Source organism: Amia ocellicauda, chromosome 1, assembly GCF_036373705.1.
Source record: "Amia ocellicauda isolate fAmiCal2 chromosome 1, fAmiCal2.hap1, whole genome shotgun sequence".
Taxonomy (NCBI): domain Eukaryota; kingdom Metazoa; phylum Chordata; class Actinopteri; order Amiiformes; family Amiidae; genus Amia; species Amia ocellicauda.
The window spans coordinates 22,217,219-22,239,582 of NC_089850.1; the positions used below are offsets into that span (position 1 = coordinate 22,217,219).

General features: G+C 34.5%; 1 protein-coding gene across 2 annotated transcripts in view; it reads right to left on the reverse strand.

Annotated features, from left to right (window-relative positions):
* Nucleotides 1-3,195: 3,195 nt before the first annotated feature.
* Nucleotides 3,196-22,364, reverse strand: part of moxd1 (monooxygenase, DBH-like 1) — a 38,003-nt gene continuing 18,834 nt past the window's right edge. Inside the window, exons 5-12 of one of the 2 annotated variants that reach the window (XM_066699188.1) lie at nt 19,395-19,574; nt 17,759-17,861; nt 16,896-17,062; nt 16,258-16,449; nt 15,539-15,598; nt 14,346-14,488; nt 8,422-8,590; nt 3,196-7,816 (exon numbers count right to left, since the gene is read on the reverse strand). In XM_066699188.1, coding sequence (XP_066555285.1) covers nt 7,664-7,816; nt 8,422-8,590; nt 14,346-14,488; nt 15,539-15,598; nt 16,258-16,449; nt 16,896-17,062; nt 17,759-17,861; nt 19,395-19,574 — 1,167 coding nt within the window. In that variant the 3' untranslated portion in view covers nt 3,196-7,663. The remainder of the gene's footprint in view (nt 7,817-8,421; nt 8,591-14,345; nt 14,489-15,538; nt 15,599-16,257; nt 16,450-16,895; nt 17,063-17,758; nt 17,862-19,394; nt 19,575-22,364) is intronic. The other variant, XM_066699197.1, reaches the window with a different exon arrangement.

Below are 22,364 nucleotides of genomic sequence, written 5' to 3' on the forward strand. Positions count from 1 at the left end.
ACATATTTATATACAAACAATGTATAGACTGTGCCAGTTCAATGTATAACCTAATGCTCTTCAGAAATATATATTTTTAAATTCCAGACACTGAAACAATCTCATCTCTTCTACTGTGGGGTAATTAACAGTAACGGTTACAATACTCTAATGTATCACTTATTTTCTTTGTAACCACTGCCATCTGCTGGTGTATTTGAGAATCATTTTGTCTGCAGAGTTCCATTTTATTGTTAACCAGATATTATTTTCAAACACATTACAGAATATGCCTACGGTGGCCCTGAACTGCTAAACCGCTAAAAAAATAAAACAGCTGCTGAAAAAGCAGGGGCTGCGAGATTTGGAAGTGCTGAAAAAATAAAGCAGCTGCTGCAGCATTTTCAGAAGCGATTACGGAAAGGGAGGGACATCGTGAATATATTTGACTGACGCCATTGGACAGCAAGCAAGTCACGTGGGCCGAGCGGCTTCTCAGAAGAGACGACAGAATCTGAGAAACGAGCGAGAAGCGTCGTATTAATATCGCTGTGTCTTCTGCTCTCTGTCCACTTTGTGCTGACATATTAACAGTTATAGGGCTGCTTTATTTTTTCAGCACTTCCAAATCTCACAGCCGCTGCTTTATTTTTTCAGCAGTTGCACTTCAGGGCCACTGTAATATGCCTTTATACTGAGCCTTTCATGGTGATAGTAAATACCATGCTAATGGGGAATATTTCAATGTCACATATATGCTCTTTTTAACATTCAGACTAATGTTCTGTATATGTTAAAACCACTTTTATTTAAATCAGGAAGCCAGCAAACAAATGATTGCAATAATGTAACCGATATGTTACTAAAGTATTATGTATCTCAGCATTTTTTTTAAATAATACAATGTTAATAATTCATATTTTTTTATCAATAGTTCCCAAACTGTAAAATTAAGTTTACAAAAGACAGATAGCGTAGCCGTTCAAACATATTTCTTTATCCATAAAAATAATCAAATAAAATCTCATATTTCTGAACAGTCAGTTATCTACTATCACAGGGGTTTTAGAGTAATGGGATTTTACCAGAAGCCTACCAACAGGCCTTTTGTCTCACAAGCATGTATGCTTAGCTGCTATCCATTAACAGAATGGAGTACCATTAATTAAACACTTAAAATGAACAAGTTTCTTATCAGCAGATGGAAGGTTATTGCAGACTTGTATTGAGGTAGTTCAAGAGTTCACAGTGAAAGTTAGAAAGACACTTTTCTAAGAACCCTGTGCTGTTGTAATCCCTAGGCTGAGTGTTTGTAACTTCAATCATTATATATTATATTTATATAGTGAGCAGGTATGGGGGTATGAAGTAACTTCGTACAACATCACGGTTCAGATAGCTTTTGGATACAACACATGAAGTCAAAGACCATTATTAATTTAAAAACTATGTAGCCAAGATAAATCAAAAGGACTGGGTTGTACTCTGGAAACTTAGTTGTCTATTTCATTCGCAAAGCACTGATCACTGAAGGGACTATGGAGATAAAGACAGCTGCTTTGAACAACCTCAAAATAATGACTCAAATATTCTACAAACAAACAAACCTGAGGGCACCAAAACCTTAAGAGGTTAAACTTTGCTTGATTTCTAAATATTGACATTAACACTAGGTTTTAATAAGAAATCAATATTTTGTTGTTAATATAATGTTCATTAGAGCAAGGAGAAATAATGGATTTATATTAATTTTTACTTAAAACTATATAAATGATATGCAACTATCTCTGTGGTGTCATTAGGTTCAAGTTAGGCCCGCTTTCATTGTTTACATGTTATTGGTGAAATACCAGACTTCTGCTACACACACACACATACACACACGTACATTTACTGAAGCCACCTCTACCTCCAACACAAAACACACGTATGAAAACAAATAACAAACACAACATTTTCCAGTTAAGAAATGCATACCCAATTTCCATATATGTAGAAATGTTGTAATTATTCAAATGGCCAGAGGTGGTGGAAATATCTCTAATACCAAAATTTTATTTACATTTAAGCTTACAAAAAGCTGTAATTACAAATCAAAGAACTGCATTAGAGAAAAAAAAATAAAATAAAAAAAAATATATATATATATTGTATCTATGTTTCATTGCTACATAGCCTAGTTAAATAATATCTAAATCTTCTAAACAACCTAAAGTCAAGGAAGTATCTGAGTCATAAACCAGCACAACATACATATTTTATGAATTATAGTACTTACAAATCTTAGTTTGTAGGCTAAATGTGCATTATTTTCAATGTTATGTCTTGAATTTCTCATTTACATTTTATTAAAACACCACATTTATGTATATTAAAAAAGGAAATTATACTTTTTTCCCATAATATTGTAAAACTTTAATATATCATTTGTTTGGTGTTATTCTTTTTTATTGATGTATTTACTGGTACTGACAAAAGATAAGGGGGAGAGACTAAAACATTTTCTTTAAATAATAATTTTTTTGTATTACATGCATCTGAAAGTAAATTAATGCATATTATGTGGATATGTCTCTAAATAATGTATTCTAAATGAATTACTATTAAATATTGTTCACCATATCTATATTTATGTAATATAAATACATTTTAAAATATAATAATGTTGTATTTGTAGGCGGCATTCTAAAAACAAAATATTTTCTGAAAACAATAAAGTCCTACCTTTTCCAAGAGGCATGGCACATGCACAGGTATCCACATTATATTTATATAATACAAAAAAAAGTATATTACGTATTTTTCTGTTACAACAGCCCATTACCATGCAACATTCTGGATACTGCTGCAATGTGGCACTTAAGGCAATTCACATAAGTCTTAAAACATGTGCAAACTACTTTCAAGGCCTTAAGGTTAGTGGTTCCTTGCAGTACCAGGAAGCCCATGGCAGTAACAACACTGTTACATAAACCCTACTTGAGCCCTCTATAACAACTGGGTAATAAAATTAAATTCCTTCCTCCTCCTCTATTTTTAAGGAACATGCTAAACTTCTTGATTTTCTTAGACTGATTCTTGGACAGTTTAGTTTGATAAAAATATATATATATTGGTTCGGTAAACACATTTTATTACCTTTGTTTCTGTTTTCCTTTCATTCTTATCCATACAAAGTAAAGACTTTTAAAATGAAAAAAAGAGAAAACAAATGAGTGGGCATTGCCAATGTGTCTTTATTGGGAAACAACATACAAGCAACAGAACATTGTGAAAAAGATCTGGGGTGTATTTCGTTCAATACAGACACATTCTAAAATTATATTTCCGATAGTAGTTGTGCCAATTGAATTAATTACATTTGGTGAATATAACTACAAATATATGATTTATTATGAATCACCATGACTCTTCAAATGAGCACAAGGAACATGTTGTTTTCTTTTGTTTTTCCTTTTTTGGAGGATATGCATATGTTTGTATAAATATTACAAATACTTTATACAACTTTTGAGATGTACTGAGCCTGCCTAAACAATTAGTCGTTCGTGTTTCATCTATGTGCCAAATCACTCCTGGAAACAATTACTAAGCTTTAGGATAAATATGACCTATTACCTTTGTTGCATTGGATTTCCTTCTTGAAGTAAAGGATACACTGATCATCTTTCACAAACATGGCCAATTATACATACATCATTCATGTCAACCATAAATGATTGACAGGGACAGGTAACATGTCATAACCACCATGAAAACACAGTTGTTTTTTAATGTGATCATAAAACACTTAAAAATACTTTATGGCATTTAATGTTTTTTTAAATCTGTCAGGACTAGAGAATAAAGTCATCTCAGGTTTTTGACATTTCAAAATCAAATGATTATTGTGAGATATTAACATGAAAAACAAATAATAACAATAATAATAATATACATATCATTGTTCTTACTTTTCTGTTAGCATTTGTTTTTAAAGCAAATTTTCCAATTTCAACAAATCAATGAATTACATTTTATAATAGAGGTCCTAGCATAATTGAAAATAGTTTTCAGTATTGAATACTTTTCAGCTTTTCTCCTTTGCTTTTTGGCAGTTTGGATGTCTTGGGCAGCACTGTCAGTAATCTGAATTGCATAATGGAGTCATCTTTGCTGCATGCAGATTTAGGAGTTTTATAATTAAAGAGACCAGCCACATCCACGCATTGACTGTTAAAGAATGTTTTCAGCTCATATACGTCATGATAACATTTTTAACAAAGTTGGTTGTGTAAGAAATGCACCAAAAATTATGCCACTGAGATGTTAAATTTGTGAGATTAATTAATCTGAGGTGTACAAAATCATACAAGGAGGTGTATAAAAGTGTATAAGGTGTTATAAAATAAAATAGTTACCATACACATAATACTACGTTTCCACAATTTCTTTCCACAAATATCAACCATCTCATTTTCATTTTCATAACTTTCTCATAATTGTTGAATAAACTGTAAATCTGACTTAAATATGGTAAAAAAAAAAAACAGCACATAAGGCCTGTTGCTTTATCCCAGTTTCCATAGCAATATCCATGTATCGCAGGTTGCAGGTTAGATTCCCTTTCACATGTTATACACAAAACATTTAAAGAGATATAGATTTCTTTAGTTTGTTTTAAGAGATAACAATTGTTAACCAAAGTTGTGAGTAACATTATTGATAAAATAGTGATAAATCCACAGCTACATATAAGTCCTGTTATCCTTCTCTCCTGTCTGGTCTGCATAAAAATGCCTGTACTTTGTAACTTCTCTAAAACTGTTCTTGAGATTGCCTCTTGAATACATTAAATTCCTCTTGATTGAAAATATATCTCTCTCTTGATTATTTGGACTCTTCAGTGTTTATGGTCATTTCTATTAAGCTGGGCATTAGGCCCTTGTTCAATAATGTAATCCTTTATTACAACATTGTTACTATGGGAAAATCAGATTCAAATTACAGTGCTTTTCTCAGGACTTAACCTACTGTATGTGTGAGGACTGAGAACTGACCAACCTGCGAATCGCAAAGTACAGACTTATATCCCTTTGCATTATTTTTTGTAAGAAGCCACTTTCTACTACTTATAAATCAAAACGTGGGGTACATGTTTGTAATTTACAATTCATGGGTAGGTCAATGTTTTGATTTGGTCTAGCCTTAAATTATGTTTTAATACAGTTTTTGTTTTATAGTGTGTTCAGGGTCTCACCAACAGTTATGCTTTGAAGTGTGTGGACAAATTGTATTGCAATTATTCCATTAGAACTTCCTTTCATTTACATTTGAACCTTACAGTGTCTTTTATTAGATTATAGTCTTTAACATTAAGACCAGGTTAGTAGCATTGTTTTCAGTGCATTTACCTCTAATACACATACTCTGTTGTTGAGTGAAAAGTACTTGAATTCCCGTAAATCCTAATTTGCAGGAAGATCAGTCAACTGTAACATTTCACAGAATGTGGACTTAACTGTTATAATCCATTTTGGCAATATAATACACACCCTTCACACAGATCTCCAAAGTTTATCCCAAATTAATTAATTGTAATTTTAGCCATTCTTGCTGTTGTATTTATGTCTCAAATACATTTTTTTCTCAACCTTCATAGAATGGGCCTGAACTGACATCAAGATTAAATAATATCTTTGGCCTAACGTTTCATTAAAAAACAAAACAAAAACATAACACATTATTTAACCATACATAATATATGTGATCCTTCACCACTTCTACAATAGCAAAAGTCTCTATTGATAGGACTGCCCACTTTAGGCATTTATTTATGCCATCCTTACATCCTTTAAACCTGTAATTAATATTGTTAGTCTACATTGGTTTCTCAATTAAATAAAATGTATAATACCAATATTGTAATGTGATTATGATATGGGAACATTATTATGTTAATTATTATCTTATTTCTGTAAGCATTATCAGGTACTAAAATAAAATAATTCCGAATGTAACAAGATGCATTTTGCAATTATGGAATTTGTTATGCAGCAGCTATTATTCTAAAATATCTATGTGTAACGGGGGTCATTTGTTACAAGTGACGTAACCCCTCAGTAAAATCAGTACAGTGTTAAGCCTGACCTGGTCTTTTGGCTTAACACTCTACTGCGCTGGAGCCGCTGCGGTGTGCAGCTTGGAGGGGTGCGTGGTTTGGATCCAGAGCGGGGAGCTCCGACAGCACCAGCTACATATGTCTAAATCACTTGTGCTCATAGAAAATATGATGACACTAAATTGTTAAAAAAAATACAATGTTCTCCATTACCTTTTATGCATCCTGTAAAATGTGATTGACGAGGAAAAAACAACAAAAAGTTAATCAAAAGATTTTTGTTTGAAAACATTTGTCATACTCAAATGGGTAATTCTGGTTATCTTGGTATTTCTTTAAGTGCTTTGCAGTATGCACATTTGATTCCTGTGCGTTCAGACAGTGTACTGCTAAGCAACTCTAAATACTTCTTAGCCATGGTAATCTTACTACACATCCCATCTCATTCAAATAAGTCGAGTGTTGCCATTTGAAAATCTTAATTACAATGTTTTCTGCATTTTAGATGCAGCTATTTTGTTGTTTATATTATTATCATTATTTCTATTATTATTATTTATTCTATTAGACTATAGAGCATTTTCAGCAATCTAAGAGAGATACAATTTCCTTCTTTATAATACAGTATTTAGTCTTTGGTGTATGTTGTGTTTACCCTTGATCAATATTTGACATTACAGATATGTTTAAATTGGAAAAACAATGTCGTTTGCAGGGAAGTTAATATTCTATTGTTGCTCTTTCTATCATGTTTGTTTGGGGATTTTAATTGTCTTCTTCTAGACCTACTATCACTGGCCACTAGATGGAAGCATAGACTAGGATAAAGCTTTGTTTGAGCCCTTTCTACAAAATAGTTTTGATTCTTGTTTTCCTTATTGCACCTGACTTTGATACTCACTGACCACTCTTCTTGATTATGTCAACAAAAACAAGGGATTGCATTAAGCATATTATAATGAATAAAATAACCAAGTTAGAAATCTAATATAAGCACAGATATTATACTGTATTAAACACAAATGCAATAACATAGCTTAATATGAGCGGAGGGAATCTAGTTATTGAGTCAGATTTGTATGTCTTTATTCTTGTATGCGAGCATTATTCAGTCTGACAGGGTAAACGGTAGTCGTTTACTTTTAAATAATGGTATCACTGATCAGCTGCTCAAGGTAGAAACTATTTTTCCAACAGCCACTTATTAACACATTTTTTCCATTAAGCAATGCATTCATATTAAGTGGCATTAACTATATAGCTGATATTTCACACTTCACAGAAACAATAACACATTTAAAAACTCTTCCTTAAGACTGCATGTTAAACTCTTGTTATCCGAAACAGCTGCTTATCAAGCTAACTAGACATAAAAAAAACAAGCCCATTAAAAATATATGTCTGCCAGTTGTCCATACTCCTGATTAAGAATAACCATCACTGTGTTTTTAACAGAGTATGATTGCTTAGGCCTTAATTTTAAAATTATTTCTTTACTGTGTTTTTGCTTCAAATATGAGATGAGAATGACTGATGGCCATTATTCATGTTGTTCATGAAGCTGCTAAATACCATATGGCTAAGTCACATAAGAAATAATTCCTGATGATATATAAAAAAGCAGGCGAGGGTGAGCAGAGCTGGGCTGCAGTTCACATGTGATGCCCTGCTGCAAGTGACTGGAGAGGAAGTCGCTCGTCTCTTTACGTCCGGGGGAGACACAATCATGCCTTGACTCTATGATGTAAATTGAAAAAAATCACAGATCAGACAGGAGATAGAGTAGACTCTTACTAAAAGCTCTTTGTGGCTGATTTTGGTCATAGAAAAAGGGAAAGCAAGGAACAATATCACTTACACTAGGCCTTGATTTTTAATTATAAATATTATAAATATGTGTTTGTAACTACATGATCAGTGCCTAAAATATTTTTTGACTGGAATTGCACATTATTTTGGTTCAATGTTGGTATGTTATGAGAAGGAAAAAAAAAGGCTTCACTGTCATGTACAAAGTAGTTTTTCTATAAAGGATTTTTGTTAATAGATCGATGAAATTATTGTGACCAATATCAATATTGCATCAAGGGATCAATATTTGACATGACAGATATGTAAGGGAATATGTACAGGTTTGCAGGAAGTTAATATTCTATTGTTGATTTTTCTATAGTGTTAGATTATTATTTGGGGATTTTGGTTTTCTTTTTCTAGACCTAATATCACTCGACCTCTAGAGGGAAGCATACACCAGGATAAAGCTTTGTTGGAGCCCTTTGGTTTACTTCTACAAAATAGTTTTGATTCTTCTTTTTCTTAATGTACCTGACTTTGATACTCACTGACCACTCTTCTTGATTATGTTTGGCACATCTCACATTCATCGGCAGACGAACTACAAGTTCATTAAATTCTTTTCCCCTTTTTTTTGACCACCTGTATTTATCCATGGCTTCCATGAACGAAAGATTGTTGTACTTCCTGGGGCTTTTGATTATAAAAGGCCAGGTCCTATAAATTGAAAAAATGAAATGTTAAGTTATGTATTTCTTTGTGATTTATAGTCACATTAAAAATAAAGAAACAAGTAATACAGGCAGTACTGTGGAGTAGTGGTTAGGGTTCTGGACTTATAACTGGAAAGGTTGTGCTTTCAAATCTCAGGTAGGGCAGTGCTTGAGCAAGGTGCTTCACTTAGAGTGATCTGATAAAATACCCAGCTGTATAAATCGGTACAAATGTAAGTCGCCCTAGATAAGTATGTATACTATGTCCAGTATACTAAACTGAAAGTAATTTTTATTAGAGTATTTGCTTCGAATCCATTGAGTAGTAATTACACCCTAAGGACTATACAAATTACATTTCATTCTAAATAATCAAGAGCATTAGTAATTGCTGGGAATTTAGTTGTCATGTTGTAGAACAGTCTGAAATGCGTTAGCCTACAAAGAAAAGTATGATTACAGATGGTGCTGGGGGATGGTATGTTTCCATATTACTTGTTTGTGCAGCACATGTTTGTGGGAAAAATAACTTTGTAACCTAATCTGTTTAGTGCAGCTCAGCATGACCTATACAAATCCTTTCCATTCCTACAGACAAGTACAAAACAAGTTCATTGCTGCCAGGAGTAAGAATAAACACACGCCATTAGAGTGGTCTCAGATGGTTCTCATTTCTAGGCAAACCTTATTACGTGGGTTGAAGTTCTGTTACAAACAATACAAAGGCTGGTCGGTTACTTTACGAAAGCAAGGAACATGAATTCTTGTCTGTTAAGTGCTGTCAATTCTCAGTTTAAAGGCCAGAAAAGACAATGCAAAATTAAACCCAACCACCTACCTACAGTTACACTATGAACTGATTTTCATATAGTACCCTCATATTATTTAGTATCTCTTTACAACATGAACATTGATATCATTCTTGCAATATAAATTAATTATGAAGATAATATTTACTAAATAGTCCCTTGTACACATTGCATATAGTATCTATATGCAAAATATTATATTAGAAGGAGTGATGCTGAAAAAATATATCTGGCTAAATGGTAGTCATTTTTTATTCAGCTTTTTAGTTTTTAAAGACAAGTTTAAAGTAGGAACATTTGGATATTCATGATGTTCAAAGCAAAGGGGGAAAATTACTGTTTTTGTAGTTAACTAGAATTTAAGGTTACTGTAGTTACTTCCTACTTAACTAAACTACCCTATACTATTATTTGGATTAACAAGGTTTTGGCTCAAGGGAACAAGTCAGTCATTAGCTACTAAAGATACAACAGAGAAACCTTAAGCAATGAAAAACAGAATTTTCAAAATCTATGTTTAAGTTGTTTATGTCTCCATCTAGCAGCCATTCTCTGAATTGATACATAATTCATTGTGCAACTGAGTGGCGGAGGAGGGGATGGGGGGGTCATTTATGAATACCCAATACCTAACAATTAAATCCAAGTTAAAAGCAGCTTGCAACAAATGATTAATATTTTCATGAAGGAAGGATTGTCTATGGGACATAAGGACAACATTTTCAAATTCTAGTGGCTCTCATATTCTTGGGACCACCTCTGTTTTGTTAATAGATTCCAGTCACTCTACATTCATTAATTTCACCACTGAGAAGAAAAACAAGATTTCCTCGTGCAGCTTTCTTTTATTTTTGAATAATACCCCTACCCATCACTGTCTCACAAACAATAGACTCAGACCCAACAACAAACTACAAGAGTATCCACACAAACTGTTATTTTGAGAAGTTATAACGGACAGAAGCAAGTGTATGGACTCTGCTTGAATACACTTAGTGTATACTGCATAGTCCCAATCCAATTCTTCATTAGAGATAGCAGCACACTGTCTCTAAACTAACCACAGTTAATACAGAAATAAATCCACACATACACACATAAATAACAGATAGTCATACTTTTTTCAAAACTTTCCAGCTTCCAGGGGGTCATTGAACCCATTCAAATGGCCTAAATGGGCACTAAACTGTGAAGACTGGTTAATTTAACAGCTACAGTAAAAAAAAAAAATGGAGTAAACGATATGTGGGTAGAAAACAGGCAAGATCAGGAAGTTGTCTTCTTGCAGTTTCCGCCTCAGAATACATCTGAAAGATCAACATACTTAATCACTTTTCCATTGCAAATCCACTGTAATAAGGCCTTGGCTTGTTCTGAAAGGTTGTCAACAAATAATTCAACAAGCATATGTGGCAAGGATGATGCTAGATTATTTAGTTTTATCATTATTCAAATATGCAGTGTTATTATTATACATATTTGATAATTAATAAATGCTAAAAGTAACTACATAGATGTGTTCCCACAACACATGTGAATTGCTTTGAAAGCAGGACCAATAGGCTTGATCCTATTAAATCTAAGACTGACACAAGCCAGTATTGAATTTGTAATGACATGTAGGACTCCAAGCTCCTACTTAAAAAGAAATACTGTCTTTTATAAGCTTGCCCACTAACTTTTCTTTGTATTTTTGTGTTATGAAATAAGACATTCATTAATCCCAGATACACACAGTGTTGTAATTCATTCTACTAAGAAAAACATGTGTTCTTTTAATAAAAACAACTGCAATATTTTAATGTGTGTAGCGTTATGTTGGGTGTATTTGGATAAGAGCATTTGGGCTCTGAGCTGAAGCACTGATCTAAAGAAGACCTCTCCCCCCCCAAAGTTATCAGATTTCCTTAACTCATCAGCTTGGAACTGGTTTGCATCAAAGTGACAGTTTTGGGGAGGATGGCACCGAGAAGAGGCCAAATAGTTTGGAATTCTGCTATGAGATGTCTGGAGAAAGGGGCCTGTAGGTGATAAAAACTCTTTGAAGTGGATGAGAGCCGAAATCCCGACATAGAGCTATGAACCCAGGCCAACCGGCATTTCCAAAAGATGGCATGGATTGACATCAGTCATAAATCAAGCCCCCCTCCAATAGGACACTGGGGGCTGAAACCGAAATCCAATCTCAAGAACTCAGGGACCAATCACCTATTGATCTGACAGACTATAAGGAACAGCGGACAGTCTTTCTCTCTCTCTCTCACCTGAACCAGTAACTCGCTGCCACAGCTCAACCTGTAGCTCTGTTGCCAGAACCGGAACCAGAAACCAACCAAGTCTTTGCCGGCAACAGAAGAATTAAACTGGGAGAAGGAGATTGAGCCGTACGAAGAATTCTTTTAATGGACTTTATTAAATAAAGAACTTTACAGACTGCGCTGCCCGCCTGTGCCCACCTGATCAGTGGAGTTTTACAGCTGGACAATTGACTAAGTCGACTGTATACGAAAGTGTTCAGTCATTTAAATAGCTATTGAATGTTGATTTCTGGGAGGCTTTCACATCTGGATAGATTGATTCTTGGATAATACAAGAGATATGAGAGGCACATTTCATCTCTGGTACTTAACCCACCCTGTAAAATGACAGTGTTTATGTTATTAAACACCCAGGCACCAATAAATAAGAAGTACAACAGTACACAATTGCAACACAAATCAAATCAAACAAAAATATGTAAATAGTTATATTAATATTCAATCAAGATGTTTGACAGATGGTTTTGTTACAGTCAGTTTTGTTTTTTATCACATCCAGAAGCATCCTTATTTAGCATAAGGTGGTGATGACACATTCATTATTTTGCAATGATCAGCATTGTAAAGGAAGACCTTTAGAAGATGTATAATCAGATGTTTCTTATCATGACATTTCTAGGAGTTTATTAATTAAATCCCTAAAAAATAGTGCAATTGTATAATTTATCACAGTAATTCCAAACTTGTGATATAAAAATCAGCCTTCTGTATGTCTATCTGCATCAGCCCCTGCATGAGGAACAAGGCCAGCCAAACAGATGTTACGTGTTATTTATCTTGCTCTCTGTCTCTTTCATTGAACATTATCTTTCATTTTTCTGTCATTCTTTGAAATTATATGTATTTTATGACATTTTCGAGTAAAATGATTAGTAAATATCTCCCATTTGTGTTCATAAAATAAATGAGAACTAAAATGTCCTGTCAAATTTTAATGAGTTTATTTTGTGATTCACTAAACCCAGATCTAATTAAAGGGAGGGGGGAGAAGGATTAAAAGCCAAAATGTGGTAGATGAGACTTTGACAGTCTTTCTCTCTCTCTCTCACCTGAACCAGTAACTCGCTGCCACAGCTCAACCTGTAGCTCTGTTGCCAGAACCGGAACCAGAAACCAACCAAGTCTTTGCCGGCAACAGAAGAGTTAAACTGGGAGAAGGAGATTGAGCCGTACGAAGAATTCTTTTAAAGGACTTTATTAAATTAGGAACTTTACAGACTGCGCTGCCCGCCTGTGCCCACCTGATCAGTGGAGTTTTACAGCTGGACAATTGACTAAGTCGACTGTATACGAAAGTGTTCAGTCAGTTAAATAGCTATTGAGTCTTAAGAAACTTGACCCTTGGAACAAACAGTGCCCTGCTTTCCTCAAAGACTTCGTCTTCAAGTAACTACGGTGGAAACCCTACTTACAAAGAAGATGTTGTGCACAACCTTGGAGCCTTCAAACCAGTGGAAAATCTGTTTGGAAACGACTCTACATTCGTGAAACCCCAACTTCCAGGTGCATCGACTGAGTGGAAGTTCTTGGACAAAGCCGAGCCGGACTGCCTTTGTTCCAAACCACACGGACCTCGTGCCGTGTGCTGTTATCTGAGCCCGAAGCCAGAGAGGCCTCTCTGCGACGAAGTTCAGATAAGTTTAACAGTTTGGAGTTCATGATTCATGACATTTGAGAAATCAATTAGAAATGTTAATCTGTGATTCATAACTCTGGAATGTGTAATATCATTTAGTTTTCTTAAATATAAATGTGTGTTGCATTATACTGTTTTGTTGATAATTTTAGAAATAAAATCTGTCAACGCCGAGAAATATCTTCTCATTCCTGTTTAACTGTCTAGTCTGAAATTGACACAAGTTAATAGACATTAGATTATTGGTGGCCCTGCCTATCCTTAATCATTGAATAATAATCAGTTAAGGGAAATTGTGGTATCAAGTAATGATAGGATCTTTCTCGGCACCTAAACGTAAATGAGACTGATATATATATATAACGAGAAGTTACCTGACATAAATACTAACCTGCGTAGTTATTTAATGTCTGACTAACAATACTAATGAGAGACTCACCTTCGTCTTACTAACCGGTATTGTAGTCAATGTGTTTATAACCTTTTTTGTTTAACGATTTGTGTTATCATATGCAATCCCATGGTCTTTGATTTGGTCACGGAAGTGATTTGTCTTTGATTTGTTGATCTAGAGTTGAATTTTAATTCGTTTTTCCCTTTTGTATAATTGGTGTAGTGCTACATTTAGTCTTTGTTTTGAATAAATTTGACAATTTATATCTTTGGAATTGGTGTCTGCGTCCAATTATTACAGAAATTGAGTTCTACAAGATTCCAGGATTCGTGATAAGGTGATACTATAAATTCACTTCTTTAATTGAAATTTATAAGTGTACCTTACGCTACATGTGCAATTTCTCTATATTTTCATAAGCAGGAGAAGTAATTTTGTTTTGTTGCTGTGGTGTAATTAATTTTAGATTTCTACCACCGTGAAAAGGGATTAAATAAAAAAGCAATAAGATTTCCTACAGAAAAAGGAATGCCACGATTTCTGAATGATAGGAAACATTTGGACAATATTGAACACAGAAATTCAAATGAGCACACACTCACGTGGCAGGTGAATATATCTCTTTTACGCCAATGAATGTAAGCTGTCCAGTGATTTCTGGGAGGCTTTCACATCTGGATAGATTGATTCTTGGATAATACAAGAGATATGAGAGGCACATTTCATCTCTGGTACTTAACCCACCCTGTAAAAAGACAGTGTTTATGTTATTAAACACCCAGGCACCAATAAATAAAAAGTACAACAGTACACAATTGCAACACAAACCAAATCAAACAAAAATATGTAAATAGTTATATTAATATTCAATCAAGATGTTTGACAGATGGTTTTGTTACAGTCAGTTTTGTTTTTTATCACATCCAGAAGCATCCTTATTTAGCATAAGGTGGTGATGACACATTCATTATTTTGCAATGATCAGCATTGTAAAGGAAGACCTTTAGAAGATGTATAATCAGATGTTTCTTATCATGACATTTCTAGGAGTTTATTAATTAAATCCCTAAAAAATAGTGCAATTGTAAAATTTATCACAGTAATTCCAAACTTGTGATATAAAAATCAGCCTTCTGTATGTCTATCTGCATCAGCCCCTGCATGAGGAACAAGGCCAGCCAAACAGATGTTACATGTGTTATTTATCTTGCTCTCTGTCTCTTTCATTGAACATTATCTTTCATTTTTCTGTCATTCTTTGAAATTGTATGTATTTTATGACATTTTCGAGTAAAATGATTAGTAAATATCTCCCATTTGTATTCATAAAATAAATGAGAACTAAAATGTCCTGTCAAATTTTAATGAGTTTATTTTGTGATTCACTAAACCCAGATCTAATTAAAGGGAGGGGGGAGAAGGATTAAAAGCCAAAATGTGGTAGATGAGACTTTGAAAGGAAAGCAAACATTTTCAACACAACTGCTCCAAAACAGATCAAATGATGATGAGAATATAATATTAATAAAAATGTCTTGGCACAGACAAAAATTAGGACTGTTATACTTAAATTGGATCAAGTATACTTAACAGATAGATAAGTAATGTGGGTAGATCTGGAATAATGGTTTGCATGTGACACTAAAATGATATACACAAAATGTCACTAGAACATATTTCTTTCCTTTCTACTTTGCCAATATAACATTAATTTGAATCCAAATTGAGATGTATGGACATCCAGTGGAACTCCAGTACAATTTAACCCTGATACTAAGTTAGTCAATTTTCTTACCCAAGTCATATTTTTCCGATCTCTGGTATTATACTTGCATTCAGTAATCAAATTGTCTCCCTTAAAGAAAAGAAAAAGGGGGAGTTATATATGAATGTACAGGTGGTATAGTTTACCATTCAATCCACACAGGGAAAATGTTTCAATAACAAACACACAAAGACACAATTTAAAAAATAATAAACCATCTGTAAGTCCCCAACTGAAACAATAAGAGAATAGAAAAATAAGCTTCATGCAGGTCATGACATGAAGAGTTTTTTTAACACAAACAGGAGGGGCTTTTTCATGAACAGTAAAAGAAAAATGAAGCAACAAAGTCTTATGGAATCAATTAACTTCAATACAACTCATTGAGTCTCAGAAGGGAACAGCCTCTGAATTACTTTTACTACATTTCAATTATCATCAAATAAATCCTGTGGAAGTTATAAAAACATATATCAGCATGAAGCACATGCCAAACTATCTACCCCATACCTTTTTATAGAAATATATGTATTAAAGTCTACTTTATTAACAACATAAAATAGTTGTTAATAAATTAGTAAAACATAGGGAATGCCTGAATAATGCATAAATGTATAATAAATGTATAATAATAAATGTATCAACAAATACATTGAATGAGAGAAAAATAAGAAAGAAGACAATAGGTTTATAAAAGCTGGACTTTAGTAAACTCATAATGACAAAGAAAAACAGAATTGTGTACATACAGGCAATATTAATCTTTCTTCTTCGAGATACTGAAACTCTTGAAAATTAAAATCAAACTCATTGTCATAAGCTAGAGGCTGCAGTTCCTTGTTCTTTCTGAAGTGTCTTGTTCTCAGAGCTCGACCAGCAAGGTGAGAGTGCAAAAGCACAGCAAACACACGGATTCCTGTTGGCATCTCGAGATCTAGTGACTTATAAGTAAACACATTATAAACATATTGGGCAGAACGTAAACATAAATATGAAAAGGGGTTCCAAATCTTATTCAATTTTGCCATTTAGGGAAACTTTCCAGATTAAATAATAATAATAATAATAATAATAATAATAATAATAATAATAATAATAATAATAATAATAATAATAAATAATAATAATAATAATAATAATAATAATAATAATAATAATAAATAAATAAATAAATAAATAAATGAATACAAATTAAACTGAATGTCTCTCAAACATTTTAGAAATGTTTCAGCTCTCAAATATTTATTTTCATGAGTCTGATATGACTAAAATAAAAAATAATGGTACAATTTGTTTAATTATTTTCCCATTAGATTTGTATTGGTACTAAATTACACTACTTAAAACTAACCACCATTATGCCCTTTATCTGTGAAATTAAGCCTACCTCTTGGAGACATTCCTTGGTACAATGACCTTGTGAAATGTATTCAGGTAAACCTGGTGGGAGCATGTGATAAAGGCTGACCCACACTCCAGTCTCAATAACACCCGCGTCATATTTCCTCAGCACTGGTGTATAGAAGAGTCTGAGGCCTGAACTGTCAGTTAAACCTGGGAAAGAACAGAGTTTATCAATAAAGACTCCTCCGAAAGTACATGATTTTCAAAAAGAGTATGTAGGGATTATCAAAAACTCCATAAAAAGCAAAATCACAAGAATTCGAAATGGGAATGTAATCTTTTTTTATTTTTTCTTCCATGTATTACTGTTTTACGAAATTGTCAATGATTCCATGTATCTGTTTAACTAAAAACTATGTTCCCTTTTTAAAACGATGACAGTAATGATCCCCAAGCAGCAATATCTAAACGTTGCATCTTAATTAATCACCAAGCATTAAATAATGCATTTTTAATTTAATATGGTAATCCTCACTGGTAACTTATAAGTTATTTAACCTTCAGCAAAGCTAAATGTTTCATTTCTTCTGAACATTTTCTTTACTTCAATTAATTTGATTTTGAAACAAAAAATGTCAGAATCGTAGGGATAGGGAGTCAATACTAAAACATTCAATACAAAAATCCTAGCTGGATGATGGGCAGTTGAGGGGCAAGAAGAGAAAACCAGTTTCTGGGATGCTTTGTGCAGCTGGCCATGGAAGAGAGATACCTGTGTATAACCATGGGAAAGAAATGGGGAAAAGCCACCAAACAAAAGGAGTTGGAGTATATGAGCAACACAATATATGGATAAACAATTTATGGATGTATAACTACAGCTCTCCATGTGCAGAACATACCTACCTTGTTGATGTGTTGGATTATCATAATGGACTTCCATAAGTATATATACAGGATCTAATGATGTACCAATAGAAAGTCCAACATGAGGAGGATACATAAAGCCCTGGAATTTAAAATAAAAGTTCATAAACAAATATGTTGTTTGAGGAGAGCAATATAAAACAATTCAGTATTTGAATTTTAATGAAGAAGTGAACATTTCTTAATTTATTCAAGATAATCTATTAGCAACATTTTCCATGAATTAATAGGATACACCGATCCGCTATAACATTATGACCACTGACAGGTGAAGTGAATAACACTGATAATCTTGTTATCATGTCAGTGGGTGGGATATATTAGGCAGCAAGTGAACATTTTGTCCTCAAAGTTGATGTGTTACAAGTAGGAAAAATGGGCAAGCGTAAGGATCTGAGCGACTTTGACAAGGGCCAAATTGTGATGGTTAGACGACTGGGTCAGAGCATCTCCAAAACTGCAGCTCTTGTGGGGTGTTCCCGGTCTGCAGTGGTCAGTACCTATCAAAAGTGGTCCAAGGAAGGAAAAGCGGTGAACCGGCGACAGGGTAATGGGCGGCCAAGGCTCACTGATGCACGTGGGGAGTGAAGGCTGGCCCATGTGGTCCAATCCAACAGACGAGCTACTGTAGCTCAAATTGATGAAAAAGTTAATGCTGGTTCTAATAGAAAGGTGTCAGAACACACAGTGCATCGCAGTTTGTTGCGTATGGGGCTGCGTAGCCGCAGACCAGTCAGGGTGCCCATGCTGACCCCTGTCCACTGCCAAAAGCACCTACAATGGGCACGTGAGCATCAGAACTGGACCACAGAGCAATGGAAGAAGGTGGCCTGGTCTGATGAATCACGAGTTCAAGGTGTTGACTTGGCCTCCAAATTCCCCAGATTTCATCCAATCGAGCATGTGTGGGATGTGCTGGACAAACAAGTCCGATCCATGGAGGCCCCACCTGGCAACTTACAGGACTTAAAGGATCTGCTGCTAACGTCTTGGTGCCAGATACGACAGCACACCTTCAGAGGTCTAGTGGAGTCCATGCCTCGACGGGTCAGGGCTGTTCTGGCGGCAAAAAGGGGACCTACACAATATTAGGCAGGTTGGTCATAATGTTATGGCTGATCGGTGTATATCAACTTCAAGTTTATTGTTTATTTTAAAGCCAACAAATCCTGTTCCATGATCTATATACAGTGAACCACAGGAGACAATATTGCATTATTTTAACCATTGCCTGAAGCAACATACAGTAGTTTCTTCATAGTTTCTATCGGAACAGTATTTGTACTATTATTTTTTTCTATACTTAATCTTGCATTTAGAATTGCCTTACTGTAACTGCTTCTGTACTCTTGGTACAAATATCTGCTCTGATTCCACTAGACATAGCACATGCAATTATTACCACTATTACTATTTCTGCTTTTGTGTTTAAATTGCTCTAGTTTTGTTCTTGATTTTACTTTAAATTTACTGGGACTTGTAACAGTATGAGTGAGAATTACATTTTACATTACATTACATTGTTTTTCACTGGTTACCTCATTACAACCTTCATGAGTAGTTTACATCACAAAACTGCATTAAACATAAGCGTAATAACATAATAAGTGCATACCTCTCCTCCAATTGCCCAAGCAAAGACAACACTTTCACATGTGAAGAACGAGTCAGGCATGTTGGGATGGTAGCACTCATGGTCCAAGTCAAGTTCACTCTCATTCAGTTTGATATCACACTGGTACAGCAGAATGTGGTGAACTAAATTCCTATGCCCACTCTGAATCAAAGGATCTATCTGCAGTGTAAAAAAAAGAGAGGGGGGGATGGGACGAAGTACAGTATTAAGAAAATGTTTAACTTGATCATAAGATGTAATTAACAATTTCTGGAATATATTTCGCCCAGCTAAAGAATTATTTTGAGAATAATCCAATGTCAATACCCACGTTTTAGCATCACACATTCCTGGACATTATTACCAAAAAGAAATGATAACTTATTATTGTAATCATGTAAGCAATTTCAGATTCCAAAACAATTTTTATTATTAGAATTATTTATATGATGGAAATGAAGGTGATGAAGACTATGAAGATAATTGAAGATTATATAATAATAATAATAATAATAATAATAATAATAATAATAATAATAATAATCTATTATCTACTCACATAAATTCAGTGTAACTATTAATGTTAATTGAAGTTAAATACCAAAAGAAGAATGGTTCCTAATTTTCTTAATTTCACTACCAAGAGCCTGTTCTCTTTAAATCTGAAAACCATTATCACAACTTGCCTCAACTTCCTGATTAGTTGTCAAAGCCGCCAACAAGCCCTTCAGTGAGATGTTTCTTCTCCGAACCCCACTGAAATAACTTCCTCCACTCCATTTTCCTGTCCTCCCTTGCCAACCTTGTAATCTCTGTCACTGCTCCCACTGGTTCTCCTACCTCAACTGTAATACCTACCAGGATGTGGATATTCATCCACACCTCAACCTCTCATAACAGGTGTGCCCTATGGCTCTGTCCTACACCCACTCTCTGGCCCCTCTGATCACATCAAGCAGTTGATGCCTAGATCTTCCTCTCTTTTCCCTCTTCCACTCTGTCTCTCTCATAGGGCTGTGCAATATGACGATATATATCGTGTGACGATAGAAAAACGTCTATCGTTTCATATTATGCTCTATCGTTTATTTCATTGTGTCGCAAATCCCACTCTTTACGGCAGTATTTTTGGTCATTTGGACGCTTTGCGTTCTACCTATGGAGGGTGATCAGTGCCAAAATTAAGATGAACGTGATTATGAACATGAAGATGATTATGAAGATGAACATGAAGATGATTATGAACATGATTATGAACATGAAGATGAACATGAAGATGATTATGAACATGATTATTAACATGATTATGAAGATGAACATTAAGATGATTATGAAGATAATTATGAAGATGAAGATGATAATTAACATGATTATGAAGATGATTATGAACGTGAACATAAACATGATTATGAAGATGATTATGAAGATGAATATGTGCACTGGATAGGACAATAAGCGCACTGGCTACCGCCCACTAGCTCTGATTGACAGAGTTGAATGTTTTGTCACATTGAAAATAAAGAAATACAAGAGATGCTACGAAATGTAGAAGCGCACTGAGAAATGTGAATAGCAAAGAGACAAACGGGAAATAAATATATACATGTTGAAACTAATGAATGTATAAATACATGTTGAAATAATCAAACAAATAAATAGATGAATAAATAAATAGATATATACCTAAAAAACATCATCCATACATCATCATTCGGACCCAAAAAATACCAGTGATGATGATGAGGATGAAGATGCAGACTGTCCGCTTTTACAATGTTGCCATAGAAAGTGGTAGGAAGTCAGACGCAGAGCGATGGCAGACAGACGTGTTTCAATGGAAGTTAAAACTTCATAGTTTCCATATTGTATTTTGTTTGATTTTATTCGGGAAAATGTATGAGACACATGGTATCTATAGATAAAGGGAGGTGTTAATTAAGTCCTACATTGTACTCTATTGCATTCATTTTAGGCTTTATACCATGTATTGTGGAGCTATAGAACACATACATATACAGATAAGAAGGCTATATTCATAATGTAACGACTCGGGTGGGTCTGGCCGCGGAAGGAAATAATACATTGATAGATACAATACAATTATTATATAATCATGATTTAAATATACTGTAATATTTTTTGAGGGGTCTTGGGTCCCGGCGAGGCAAAGCCGCCATCAAGCCCTTAAGTGAGCTATTTGGAGGCTTTTACATTTCCTATACAACAATGCGACGATCTTACCGCATCCCTGAAACGCAACGCCACTTAGTGAGGCTCGACATCGTTACAATACGATTAGAAAGTTCAGCCAAAAACGTTTCGGTAACTATCATTTAATTAATTACTGAAGTAGTATCCTATAAAACTAGGAGGTGATATTAACGAAGTGTATTTCAAAATTATTAATATTATTATTACTATAATTAAATAGAGACAGATGACAAGAAAAGACTGCGTAGGTACTTTTTCGGTCAAAGGCAAAGGCGCTGAATGCTGGCGCTGAAGTGAGTCCCATTGAGCGCTTTTAGTTTCACCTGCACCCTACACCCTCCTCACTCAAGTGCACACTCTGTGACGTCAGCACAACGTCACGCAAAGTGTACACTTGTCGAAGGGTGTAGGAGCGAGTGTGCGATTTGGCACGCAGCCCTGGAGGAGAGTGAACTTGACACAGAATAACCACAATAACCAAGAGATACTTTAATGCGCAAGCGCACACGCTGCGCCCTCTCGTTGCCGGGCTAAACTCAATCTGCAAGCATCTAATTTATATGTACACTCACCTAAAGGATTATTAGGAACACCATACTAATACTGTGTTTGACCCCCTTTCGCCTTCAGAACTGCCTTAATTCTACGTGGCATTAATTCAACAAGGTGCTGAAAGCATTCTTTAGAAATGTTGGCCCATATTGATAGGATAGCATCTTGCAGTTGATGGAGATTTGTGGGATGCACATCCAGGGCACG